The 13,465-nt window shown below is 39.0% G+C and overlaps 1 protein-coding gene across 1 annotated transcript in view; it reads right to left on the bottom strand.

The window, feature by feature from the left end:
- PLEKHD1 (pleckstrin homology and coiled-coil domain containing D1) overlaps nucleotides 1-9,490 on the bottom strand; it is a 41,762-nt gene extending 32,272 nt beyond the window's left edge. Inside the window, exon 1 of the mRNA XM_015820022.1 lies at nucleotides 9,340-9,490. Coding sequence (XP_015675508.1) covers nucleotides 9,340-9,488 — 149 coding nt within the window. The 5' untranslated portion in view covers nucleotides 9,489-9,490. The remainder of the gene's footprint in view (nucleotides 1-9,339) is intronic.
- Between the last annotated feature and the right edge of the window lie 3,975 nt (nucleotides 9,491-13,465).

Raw genomic sequence — 13,465 nt, 5'->3', positions numbered from 1 at the left:
TTTCATGCCCGTTGCTGGTTGGCTAACTAGCAACAGGGTCTTACCAGCCAATGGAATTGTGTGATTACAAGCCAGGGGAATCCCATAAAAGAGGGCTCCCCTGGCCCAGAGAGCCAGTCCGGATTTACTTTATGCCTTGCCAATAAACCGAGAGCTGACTGTCACTCGACTCGTGTCTTACTGCCTGCGCGATCTAACAGAAAATAAATTCCTTTTGAAACAGTAACTTTGCAAAAGGATTATCTTGAGAGTCAGAAGCTTTGTGGACTGGGTACTCACAAAGCTGGAAACTGGGTATTCCAGAGGTCGCTTCCTTCTTGAAAGAAATAACAAACATATTCCTTGAATGTTATCCTAGATTTACCCTTCTTTTCATACTGGCAGTTCAACTAGTCTCAACATCATGGAATGTTTTGAACAGCTTTCTCTGGACCACCACCTATATTTGATCCTGGACAGAAATAATCTGCTAAGATATTCATGCACAGAAACTATAGTTGACACTACATTTCATTCCTAACACTTTCATTGGTTCTAGAGCAGCCCTTGTCCACTTTTTTTCTATATGTGGAGCCCTGTATCATCCCTGAAGCTTTTGAGGATCATCCCATATTTCTGGGGTCAGCAACGCAAGCACTATAACCACAGAGAGCTTCTTCACATTAATTTAATTAAATTTAGGTACTGCCTAACTCTAAATGACTGTGCAAATCTTCAATGTCTTGTAAGAAAAGCTAAGAAGACAAAAATTTGCCCAAATGCCAAATCACAAAAGATGATGTTGTTTCTCATTTGAGAAATGAGAAAGCCCCAAGCGCACAAGATTGGCAATCTTCAGAGATGGGTGAGAGAGAGACTTTTTTGTTACTCACTTTTTTGTCACCTGCAGAATCTTTGCTATTCAATAGTGTTTTACAAACCACAATCAGGAGTTTGTGTTTTCATATCTGAATAATTTCATTTGCTACTAGGTCTGCTATATCTGGGCTGCAAAAAAATCTGGACAACCATTAGATGGCAGCAAAGAGTTTTCTACTAAATATTTCTTTGTTTCCATCCAAAATTTTGCAATCTGCAAGTAGAGGTGGGCGTGATGCTATAAAATCAAGAATGAACCTTGAGTTGTTTGTTACAAAATGAGTTACATATACATTTGGCATAGTTAAGGAAAATATATACATTCTGTGATCAACCCTCAGAAAATCTGTTTTCTGAAGAAAAAAAATGCTGCTATGATTTCTAACATATGCCATTAATGAGCTTAGTTAGTTAACATGTATAAAATCTTTGAAAACTTAAAAGAAGTCAAGTTAAGTACTCTCAGATCTTTAACATTCTTCGATCTAAGATCCAAACAATTCTTTTTTTTTCTTTTGCACTGTACTGTTCTAAAGGTTCCAGGTGCCAAATAATACACATAATTGAAATTGGGATTATTTTCATCCTTTGGGAGATAGATTCTGATAGAAATGGAACAAGAGCGTCTCCAGGACTTTCCATATCTCAAATGTAGCAACTGAGATGGCATACTTTTCTGTTACACGTTTTGGCAACAAAACCACAGAGAGATGAGCCTGGTAGATCTGCTTATTAAATGGAAAAGAGAGAGATTTAATTTAGGAAGGAAAAAAGCTTCAGTGTGGGTGATTCTAAGCATCTTTGCAAACTTTTGATGCCCAGCTTGATGTTGAAGTTTTCTATTTAATTCAATGAACTCATAAACAAGGCAGAATCTAGTACTTAAAGCTATACATTCCCTACAATAAATCTTGAAGCACAGTTACTGAAAGTGAGGTCAGCTATTATGGGATCTAAGTTCTTATTTAGGAAAAGATTTTAGCTACTGTTATTCCAAACTTTCACTTGTCAGCAAGGCACTAGGAATGAGCTTGTGGGTGAGAAAGATAGCTAGTCGGGATCATTTGTTTATATTCTAGCTGTAATTGCCTAGAATTGATCACTTTATAATAGGTTTTGCTCCTGTTCTTCCCCTGATTGATCAGTACCAGCTGTTATATAACCATTGAACTGTTGTGACCATTTTAGCAGCGTGCTTGTCAAACTGTGACAGATGAGTCTTGTCATGTTTTAGAGCTGGGTCAACATCACTGCTGTTTGGTGACACTCTTATAATAAAGTCACAAAACTGATGAACCCACAAGACTGTCTACCCCAGAGAATGCAAAAAAAAAAAAAAAAAAAAGGTTTGCAAAAGGAACTGTTTCCTCTCCTACTCTCTACTGTTGGTTGCTTTCCACTAGTAGAATAAATTTATCAGTTATTAAAACAGGATTCTTCTGGAGGTTTCGAGAAGAGATTGGACAACCATCTGTCTCAAATGGTATAGGGTAGTGATGGCGAAACTTTTAGAGACCGAGTGCCCAAACTGCAACCCAAAACCCACTTATGTATTGTCGGGTGGGGGTGGGGGTGGCCAATTGGGTGGGTGTGGTACATTGGGTGGCTGTGGCACATTGGGTGGGCGAGGCCCATTGGGTGGGTGTGGCTGCGGTGGTAACGGCAGACTGGGTGAGACTAAAAAGTTCAATCAATCACTTCCAACTTTGCAAGATCTTTTTTTTCCCGTGAGAAGTTGAAATTGATTGATTGAACCTTTTTTTTTGCACATGGTGGTGGAGGCCTAAAGCGAAAAAGTTTTATAAAACCCAACTGAAGGCCTAGGACTGGCGCGATGGGGCGCATGCCCACAGAGAGGGAGCTGCGTGCCACCTGTGGCACGTGTGCCATAGGTTCCCCACCATGGACTTAGGGGTTAGGGTTATGTCACCATGAACTCGGAGAGCAAAATGGACATCACCAACAAATTTGGAGTGCTTAAGTATGGTTAGAAGGGCACTGAATTTTCTAAGCTGCCCTATCTATGTTTCCTGGTAAAATACAAGGGAAAATCCCATTGGAGGAAAATTCTACTTAGAGTTAGGGTTATCTCACCATGAACTCGGACAGCAAAATGGACATCGCCAACAAATTCAGAGTCCTTGGGTATGGTTAGGAGGAGGCTGACTTTTCTAGGCTGCCCTATTTATGTTTCTTGATAAAATGCATGGGAAAATCCATTTGAGGAAAATTCCACAGGGTTAGGGTTACCTCACCACGAACACGTGGAGCAAAATTGATGGGTTAGAGTTAGGTCACTATGAACATGGAGAGCAAAATGGACATTGCCAACAAATTAGGAATGCTTGGGTATGGTTAGGAGGGCACCGACTTTTCTATGCTGCCCTATGTTTCTTGGTAAAATACAAGGGAAAATCCCATTGGAGGAAAATTCTACTTAGGGTTAGGGTTAGGTCACAAGAACTCGGAGAGCAAAATGGACATCGCCAACAAATCTGGAGTGCTTGAGTATGGTTAGAAGGGCACTGACTATTCTAGCCTGCCCTATTTATGTTTCCTGGTAAAATGCATGGGAAAATCCCATTGGAGGAAAATTCCACTTAGGGTTAGGGTTACCTCACCATGAACTCATAGAGCAAAATGGACATCGCCAACAAACTCGGAATACTTGGGTATGGTTAGGAGGACACTTACTTTTCTAGGCTGTCGTTTCTATGTTTCCTGGTAAAATACAAGGGAAAATCCCATTGGAGGAAAATGCCACTTAGGGTTAGGGTTAGTTCACCATGAACTCGGAGAGGAAAATGGACATCACCAACAAATTCAGAGTGCTTGGGGATGGTTAGGAGGGGGATGACTTTTCTAGGCTTCCCTATTTATGTTTCCTGGTAAAATAAATGAGAAAATCTGATTGGAGGAAAATGCCACTTAGGGTTAGGGTTACCTCACCATGAACTCAGAGAGCAAAATGGACATTGCCAACAAATTTGGAGTGCTTGGGTATGGTTAGGAGGGCACTGACTTTTCTAGGCTGCCCTATCTATGTTTCTTGGTAAAATACAAGGGAAAATCCCATTGGAGGAAAATGCCACTTAGGGTTAGGGTTAGGTCACAAGAACTCAGAGAGGAAAATGGACATCGCCAACAAATCTGGAGTGCTTGGGTATGGTTAGAAGGGCACTGACTATTCTAGCCTGCCCTATCTATGTTTCCTGGTAAAATACATGGGAAAATTGCATTGGAGGAAAATTCCACTTAGGGCAGTGATGGCGAACCTTTTAGAGACCGAGTGCCCAAACTGCAACCCAAAACCCACTTATGTATTGTTGGGTGCTCGGTGGGCGTGGCCCATTGGGTGGGCGTGGCTGCCATGGTAATGGCAGACTGGGTGGTAAAAAGTTCAAACAATCAATTCCAACTTTTTCCATCTTTTTTTTCCCGTGAGAAGTTGAAATTGATTGAACCTTTTTTTTTTTTGTACAAGGTGGCAGAGGCCTAAAGCGAAAAGGGTTTATAAAACTCAGCTGAAGCCTAGGACTGGTGCGACGGCAGGCGTGCCCACAGAGAGGGTTCTGCGTGCCATCTGTGCCACGCACGCCACCATGGGTATAGTGTTTCCTGCTTGAGCAGAGGTTGGACTAGAGGACCTCCAAGGTCCCTTCAACTCTGTTATTCTGCATTCTGTCACATCAGAATCAGCTCTTTCTCTAAGAGCCTTCATCAATATAGCTTAGAATGTCACTTGTATTCCTTAAAAAAGGCAGAAACTTCTTTTTATTGACTTATAATGCTGATATTTTTTTAAAGGATATGATTTTTAATATTTTGAAGTTTTCCTAAACTTTGAACAAAGTGGATAAGGAAGATTTCTTAAATATATATATTTAAGTTTGATTAATTTTCCTCAAATACTAAAGAGATCAATAAAAAGAATGGTCCAAATGCTTCTTGGCTAATCTGGTGGTCCATAAATGACTGCATTGCTGCCATGCTCTAGTATTATGGTCAAAAGGAAAATAAGCTGATAATAATAGAACGTCGGGTAGGTGAGTGAAGAAGTTTTGGAGAAATTTGGGGTGGAATTTTTAGGGGCTCCTGGGTTTTATTTTCCTGTTTTAGATGTACAGTATAGTGACCTTTGCACTATATTCTTTAGTTTACCATAGGATACCAGTAAGAAGCCATGCAGCCAAAATTAGCAAGTTGCTGTGAAATTTCAGTGGTATGATTTCTGTTAACCAAAGGTTTTCAATCCTTGGATAAAAACAATACTGACTGGGAGTTATAGGTGTTGAAATCTATAACACATTATCTGGAGTTTAAATTAGTCTAGATGCATTATTCTTAAGAGGACCTGAGAAAAGAATGTGCCTATTTTTAGAAAAAAGGATAATATCTCTGTAGGACAGGGGTCTTCAAACTTGGCCCTTTTATGACTTGTAGACTTCAGGTCCCAGAATTCCTCAGCCAGTCATAAAAGGGCCAAGTTTGAAGACTCCTGTGGAGGAGAACACATTCCAGTTAGAGTTTCTGCAGAGTTGGATAGGAAAGTGGGTGGGCCGAAGACAGGTAACAGGTGTCTTCCAGATGTTTTGGGTTACAAATCTCATAATCTCTTGCCATTGCCTATGTTCATTGGGGCAAATAGAATTGAAATCCAAAGCCTCAGGAATGTATCAGGTTGCCTACTTCTAACCATATTAACTAAATAAGCCAGTAGTTTAATTCAGTGTGAAAAAGATTCCTATTGTTCTTTTAATGACAATTCTGTGGTAATTTATTTTTCATATTTTAAAACTGAATCATATTCTTAAATTTTATGTAGTATGTATTAGTCATTTTGTACATTGGGAGATCTGATTTTTCCACTGAGTTTCAACAAGGTTTCAGCAGTTTCATAAAGGTCAATTCAATGCTTAAATGCAAACTTTTTTCTCTAAATGCCTCGATCTAGTAGTTACATATGGTTTATTTTCCAGTTCCTGGGAGCTAGTAGACAATGAAAATCAAATTATCTATCTATCTATCTATCTATCTATCTATCTATCTATCTATCTATCTATCTATCTATCTATCTATCTATCTATCTATCTATCTATCTATCTATCTATCTATCACATTTTGAACCATCCACTTCCCTAGGGATTACATGGAAATTCATTACAAAATAAATTTTAGTGTGGCAAGTTAAAAAGAATGGTGGTAGGGGGAACATCTAGACAAAAACAATGACATGTGGGGTAGGAGGATTTTTTAAAATATAATTTTATTAAAAGTATCATACTATAAATGACAAATGAAAGTGAAGATAATAGGGAAATGGGGAATGGAAAGAAGGAAAAAAGAAGTGTGGGGTAAGAGGGAAAAGAAAAAAAAATTAACTTCCAACTTTTTTCAGTGCAATAGAATAAAAATGCAGGTCAAAAGCTTCATCTTTTTTTCAGCTAATATATATTAGTCATTTTTATAACAATAAACCTAATTGATCAGCAAATCCCAAAATCAGAATTTCATTTTTTTCTTGCCTTGGACACAGAAATCTAGAAGTGGTTTCCTAGCAGAAACAAAACTGGACATATATAGTTTTTTCTTTGATTAAAACAGTTAATTAGGGCATCTTTGCCCTAAAATTTTTCCATACATTCCTCCATTCTGGAGATTATTAGGGATAGGGAGTTTTAATATTTTGCTCCTCATTATCTGCAGTATGGCTTTTGTGGGGGAGAAAGTTAAATCAAAATCACATTTATACAAAATATTTAAGGCTCCCTTTCATATTTACCGCCATCTAAATTGAAATCACTCTACATGTATCTAAGGTTTCCCTCCCCAAAATAAATGGCATGGCAATGGGGTTTGTTTCTATTACATGAATTTGATGCCAATTCAGTGTGTCCCATTGAAGGAGCAGCATAAGACCTAATAAAAGGTTTGCCATCTAAGTGTGCCTAAGACGGAGGCTTTTACTGAAGCCAGTAGCCAGGATGGAAGCAACATTCAGATGGGTTTTCTGCTGAGGAGAGCAGAGGACTTGTATCTATCCTTGTCTGGATTCATAATAGACTGCCCTGTGCTTGCTATGCACCTTGATGAGGCTTGCTATCCTTCACATTATCCCGGTGCAAATAATACATTTGCTTGCAAAAGTGAAATATCTTGACCATTGTCTCTTCTCATGAAAATTAGCAACACTTAACACTGTTGTAAATTTGTGAAACAAAAGGAAAGAACCAATAACCATACATCCCATGACAGTAATCCTTTCCTACACACTGTTCTTGAGCGAATAATTATGTGTACCGTAAGTACAATTGGTTACATTTCACGTCTATATCCATTTATTAGCTGAAAGCACAACTAAAATAGAGATTCCAGGCAATTTTTTAAAATATACTGCTCACAAAAATAAAGGGAACGCAAACCCCTTCAATTCCATGGTAAAATGTTCCCTTTATTTTTTTGAGCAGTATATATTGTCTTCACATGATACCAGAGGTCTCTTTTTAAAAGTCCTTTCTATTCTTCATAGGCTAACAACAGAGAATGAGAATTTTCTCTGCTATGGTACTTGGATCTTAGTTTCCACAAAAGTGTGTCTGGAATTGAAGAGAATATTTCAACATCTCTATTTGGGCCAGCTTGATGGAAGTAGGTAGCTCAGGTCCTGCTTTCTTTATACGACATTTAGTTCTCTAAGAAGAGGGACTCCAGCTCAGGAGTGTCAGAGAATATTTAGTTCTCTAAAGAGATGACATCTGCTAATGGCCCTTTTTGGCCACCTGCTCACCTTGCAATTGTTTTATGACTTGCATTTTTACTGTGCTTTAGGCATATGGAGTCTGTGGGCGGAGATGCTATGCTATACAATGCCTTCATACTGTGGTTGAAAAGCATTTTTAAAAGCCACCACTATCCTTATTTATTCAGGAATCAGTTGTTTGGCTCTTGACAGTTTGCTAAGTCTTGTAACTTTCAGGTCAACACCTCCTCTGCTTCAGAAGGATTCTGCCTCTATTTAGCTGCAGAAGGCCCACTAATTTCTATGTACATAACCTGAAATATCTTTTCCATAAGTTCACAGGTACACGTTGAGAGTAGAAGTCCATGTTGAGCTGTACCTCTTCCCCACCTCGTCTTCTTTTGCTCGGGCAAATTAGCAATAAAACACATATACTTAATAAAATAATTGATCCAGAATTTCATTTTTTGAACAGATGAATTCAAGGAATAGCATTTTAAAGGTTCTTCACAGGAGAGAGAAAAGGGAAATTACTGAACAATGTTCTCCTCTCTGCAGTTCCTTTATGCTGTGCTGGAATGATGAGGCAAAAGAAGAAACAGAGGGAGGATCAGCAAAAAATTATCTCCTATTTTTGCTTCAATGGAAGAACCCTGCAAGTAGCATTTCCTCCACAGGAACCCTTGATCCAAGTTTCTTTTTATATTTATTCACTGTGCTTTCATGTTGAGTTGGGCTATATAGTAACTACAAGTATAAATACATGTGGAATTTAAGATGAAGAATCACAGAGACAGATTTTTCTAGAAGGACTGGTCAGAGTAGCAGGAAGATTAAAAAGAAATCTTGTATGTTAAATGTTTCTGAAATCAGGCAGTAGAATAAGTTACTCCTGAATACATGCATTGCTACTAATCCAAAACTATGTTCAGGAATGGGATATTTATTATGGGGATGGCATTCTCTTCTCAGCACTTAACTCGTAATATTTTGTGACTGAGAAACAGAATTGTGCAGTAATTCTGAGAATGAGCACAAGATAAATATGTGCGTAGGATTAGATAGTGATAGCATGTGATATCATAAACAGTTTGGCTCCTCCCTGTTGTATTGGCACTGTGTCACGTCTTTAGATCAGGCAGCTAGCATTCTCAAAAAAGCACTTTGGAATTAAGTTCACACAACAAGCAGCAAGCAAGCAAACAAGCAAACAAGCAAAGAAAGCCTTCCCTGCATGGCTAAACTTTTCCTAGTGGGTGATCTCAACTTAGCCTACATTCTGTAAAAAAAAGCGTGGAATCCAAATGGAAATGCTACATAAGTTGTCACTGTCTCTTACATACAGTTGGCCTAACATCAGGTCACTTATGTGTCTTCTTTGAAGAGTACAGAGAATTGCAGGCAGAGAATCTTTGCCAACCTACAAAATGGACCACAACACAGAAACTGTGATTGCCCAGATTGTTAATTAATAGATTCCATAAAGTTGCAGAATAATGATGATGGTGATGATGAGGCTGATTTGGATCCTACACATTAATACAGCCCCATTTCTTCACTGTACTCTTCTATTCTGGAACTCATCTGTCTGGGCATTTTAAGATCCTGCCTATCCAGAACCCCAGCCTGATTGCTATCCCAGATTTTCTGGCTTTTCCTTCCCATTATGAGCTCCATAATCACCTTCTCTTCTCTCCTCCCTTTTTGCCTCTGCAGTTCTACCCAGGCACCTTCTGCCTTACCTCCTGGACCACTTGGCTGACGGTCTCCCAAACGGTCTCTTCCAGAGCACTCCATACAGCTGCACTTTGGTGCGGATATCCAAGGCATCCAGATCTGTCGGATCCATGGAGGGGGAAGGAGAGACGGAGTTGGATTTTGAAGTAAACATTATTAAGGGGCAGACTTTAAAAAAAAAATCTAATTCTCTGCCTCTGCTCTGCAGCTGTAGGAATCCGATTAAATGCAACGAACCAGAAAGGCGTAACTGCTTAGTCGGGGAGAGAGGGGGAGAGAGTGAGGCTTTGCTCTGAATCAATAACTCTGCTGCCAGTGCTCGATATTTGATGCAGAGATGATGTGAGCTTCCTCGTTTCATTTCACTTCCTGATGCCCTGAACAGAGAGGGAACATTCCAGACAAGCAGGGGGAAAAAACCTTTTTCATGAAGTACGTAGATGGAGCCCTCAGTGTAACAAGCCAAGGCATAGTTTGTGTGACAATGGAGCACTCACAAAGTATAGTTGCAGGCAGAATGAAATGGCACTCATATGTTTCTTCCCTAGTCAGTTTAGTATGATGGTTAAGGTTTAGGACTAAGAACATGGAGATCTGGGTCCAAATCTTCCATCCATTCACTGGCTAAATTCTCGTGCTGAGAGTGACCAGCCCAATTTACCTTGTCAGGTTGTTGTAAAGATAAAATGGGAGGAGGATCCAAGAAGGGACATTGTGCTGCTTGAAAAAAAATATGGGATAATGATAGAATAAAGGGTTCCTTTAATGAATAAGCTGGATGGGACTAACCACCTCTGAGCTCAATGAAGATTGCATTTTTGTTCAGATGTTGATCATTAACATATGTTTGAACGCAAATTCCACTAGCCAAGTTTCCATTCAGATGTGAGATTTAAGGTTGAAAAGACTTGATTCTAATTTGTGGACCAAGATATTTTTAAAATTATTTTTAATTTTCTCTGAGGTAAGAAAAAACAAGAATATGTGACAAGAGCTCAGAACGATACATCTCAACATTCAGTCACAGCCAACATGTAACTTATGACCCAAGATTTGAAGACAAGATTCAGCTTAAACCAGTCAGAGATGGTTTGAAAAGAAGATGTGATGAGAAGCTATAATGGAAGGCGTTCTTTGGCAGAATGGGATGGAAACAGGATTTTAGAGGACATTAACTTTGTAAAATTTCAGCTTGAGAGCTCCATTTTTTTTTTAAAAAAAAAGAAAAACACACCTATACTCTTTTAAAGCAGAAATAGAGGAGCTAGGGAAAGGAAATGCAGCAAAACCTGTTTTTGGCTTAGCAATAAAATGTTCAGAAACTGTTTAAAAAGTAAGCTTTCTTACTAAACTAATTACCAGCTTTTCTGGGCGGTTACAATGGCTGATTGACATAGAATTGTTTGTGCAAACAATGCTTTGAGAAATGTGTGTTAATGCTATGGTGTATATACCCTATGATATAAATAGAAATATGTATTATATGCAATAGTTTTAACCATAAACCATCCATTTGACCTTTTTGTCTCAAAACAGACTGCCTGAACAAATTGTAGCAGAAGCGTAGCAGACATATTCAGCAGTGCAGCAATAGCAACAGGACACTTAAAAACCAGGCTTTCTTCCCTTCCCTTCATTTCTTTTCAATCTATGTGGAATATTGGGAACTGTCCCATACATTATGGGTTGTGGTCATGGAGGTATTTAGAGGTGCGGCTGCTTGATTACATCTCAACAAAGGCTCCTGGCAGGGTTTCTAGGATACTGATAGCTGTAGAAGACTTTGGAAACCACGCTTCTGTTTTTGAGCATTGCAGTATGGGTGATGTGGTTAATGGAATGGTTAACCCTTGCTTGTCTAAAATCTCAACCTTTAACTTGTCTAAAATTTCAGACAGGATTACATTTTGTAATTTTTCAACTTAAGTTCCTAAAAACGTTTTTTAAAAACATATGGGTTAGATATGAACATTAATTTGCTCTCCAGATTTCATCTTTTTTAAACTGAAGCTCTATGGCTAACTTATGTTATTCAAAGTTTACTCAAGATCAGAAAACAAAAACAAAAATCAAACCCGTAGAGTAGAATATGGAAAAGTCAGATCATCAAAGAAGACAAATAGGTAGTCTAGAATTATAAAGAGCTATTGGGAAAATTAAAACCCAGAAAGAACTGATGTTAATAAAGAATAACATAAGGTTTCTTATATTTCCAGAAATAAAATGAAGACAGTATACCAGTTATTCAGTGGAAATGTCAAAATGCTAACACATAATTTGCAATCACTGCAAATGTGCCCAATTTTGACTCAATCAGCTGCTGCATTCTTTGATATCAACTTATTGAAAACGAACTTCAGTTCATTCATTCCAAGTCAAATTGGTATATCGTTTTGATTATCTGCCATGACAAATTTTGAAAATTCACATATAACACAAAGCAGAAATAAGATCTCCTCAAATTACCCTTCAATTTTTTTCCTCACCAATAGGAAACTTTGTTACCTGCCCCTGACAACCTTTTTAAACTCTGTATTGTTATAAAATAGCAAACTATTTCTCCAAAATTCATTATAGTATGAACCCCTTCATTATCATTACCAGGCTAGCCTATTTAGCAGAAAAAAGCAATCCAAAAGCAGATGGGCAATTAGATCCCAAATGGCCCCAAAGTGTGCAATTGTAATCATTTTTGTTGTCAATGAATTAATTACTTTCTACTATTGGTCTGATAATCATAGGTAGCTGATAGTCATAGGCAGTTACTGTATTGTCAGACCATTCCTGCTATCCTACCGTAAATTTTCTAATAGCTCCAAATAGACTGGATCAGTCACTAGAACAGCGGTTCTCAACCTATGGGTCGGGACCCCATTTGGGGTCGATCGACCATTTCACGGGGGTCGCCAAGCAAGGCTGTCTGCCATTTTTTTCCCCCTTTCCGGCAGGTGCCTTACCTCCCTTGAGCTGGGCCAGCTGGTGGTTGGCCTGCTCCGTCTCTGCCGCTTGCCAGCTAGACCTCGGCCGGCGCAGGGGGCGGAACCACGCATGTGCGGCGCTCCCGGGAAGGGAAAGTCCTCGACTTACGACCGGTTGGGTAGTCCTCGACTTACAACCGGTTTAGTCCTCGACTTACGACTGGTTTAGTGCTCGACTTACGACCGGTTTAGTCCTCGACTTATGACCGGTTGGGGTCGTGGCATTAAAAAGGTTGAGAACCACTGCACTAGAAGAAATCTCTGGTCTTCTGTCTACACCTGTTTGCTTCAATTGTGTAATTTCCTGTTATCTTCCTCTCCAATTCCCGTAATAGTCGATCGCCAAAATCATGGAAGCCCAATATTTTAGGGCACAGATGGTGGGGGGGGGGGCGGAGGGGAAAGCATTGTACACAATTGCTTATGGTCTGTACTTGGAAAGGCCAATTAGAGATGGACAAAACCACCTGGTCACTTTTGCACATTTTGTTTTACAAGCCTATCTCTCCAACCTCTATACCAGTGTTTCTCAACCTTGACAATTTTAAGGCATGTGGACTTCAACTCCCAGAATTCCACAGCCAGCTTTGCTGGCTGTGGAATTCTGGGAGTTGAAGTCCACATGCCTTAAAATTGTCAAGGTTGAGAAACACTGCTCTATACCTATCTGCAATTTGTTTTGTTTTTTTACAGAGATGCCAAAACCTGGCAGTGGAATAGACATTTTCATATAAAAGACTGGATAGCATATTCTATATAGAGGATTCTGTCGAAAATTTGAGCTTTTGTTATAGAAAATACATTAAAAATAATTTCTGATCAGTCTTTTTCTATCCAGCCGGCAGGTACCCGAGTAACTTTCCAAGATGTTCCAGCTCCATTTAAACAAGCTTAAATTTGGATTAAAAAAAAAAAAATATGTAAGGATTTTCCTTAGAAATGTCTGGAGCTAACAGAGTGTGGTACATTTGTGGTCATTTATGCATTTACACGACTGCCGAAATCAAACCAGGTGACTCTGGGTGGTGGACAAAAATCCCATAATTAATACAATGAATTAAACAATGACAGGTCAAAGAAAACTGAAAACCTTCTCTTACCATCATGGATTCAATTCAACCTGATCCCAGAGCTGGGAGAAAAAACCAGGTCT

Source organism: Protobothrops mucrosquamatus, unplaced genomic scaffold (genome assembly GCF_001527695.2).
Source record: "Protobothrops mucrosquamatus isolate PMUCROS unplaced genomic scaffold, P.Mucros_1.0 scaffold1044, whole genome shotgun sequence".
NCBI lineage: Eukaryota > Metazoa > Chordata > Lepidosauria > Squamata > Viperidae > Protobothrops > Protobothrops mucrosquamatus.
This window is presented reverse-complemented; position numbering and strand designations above follow the sequence as displayed.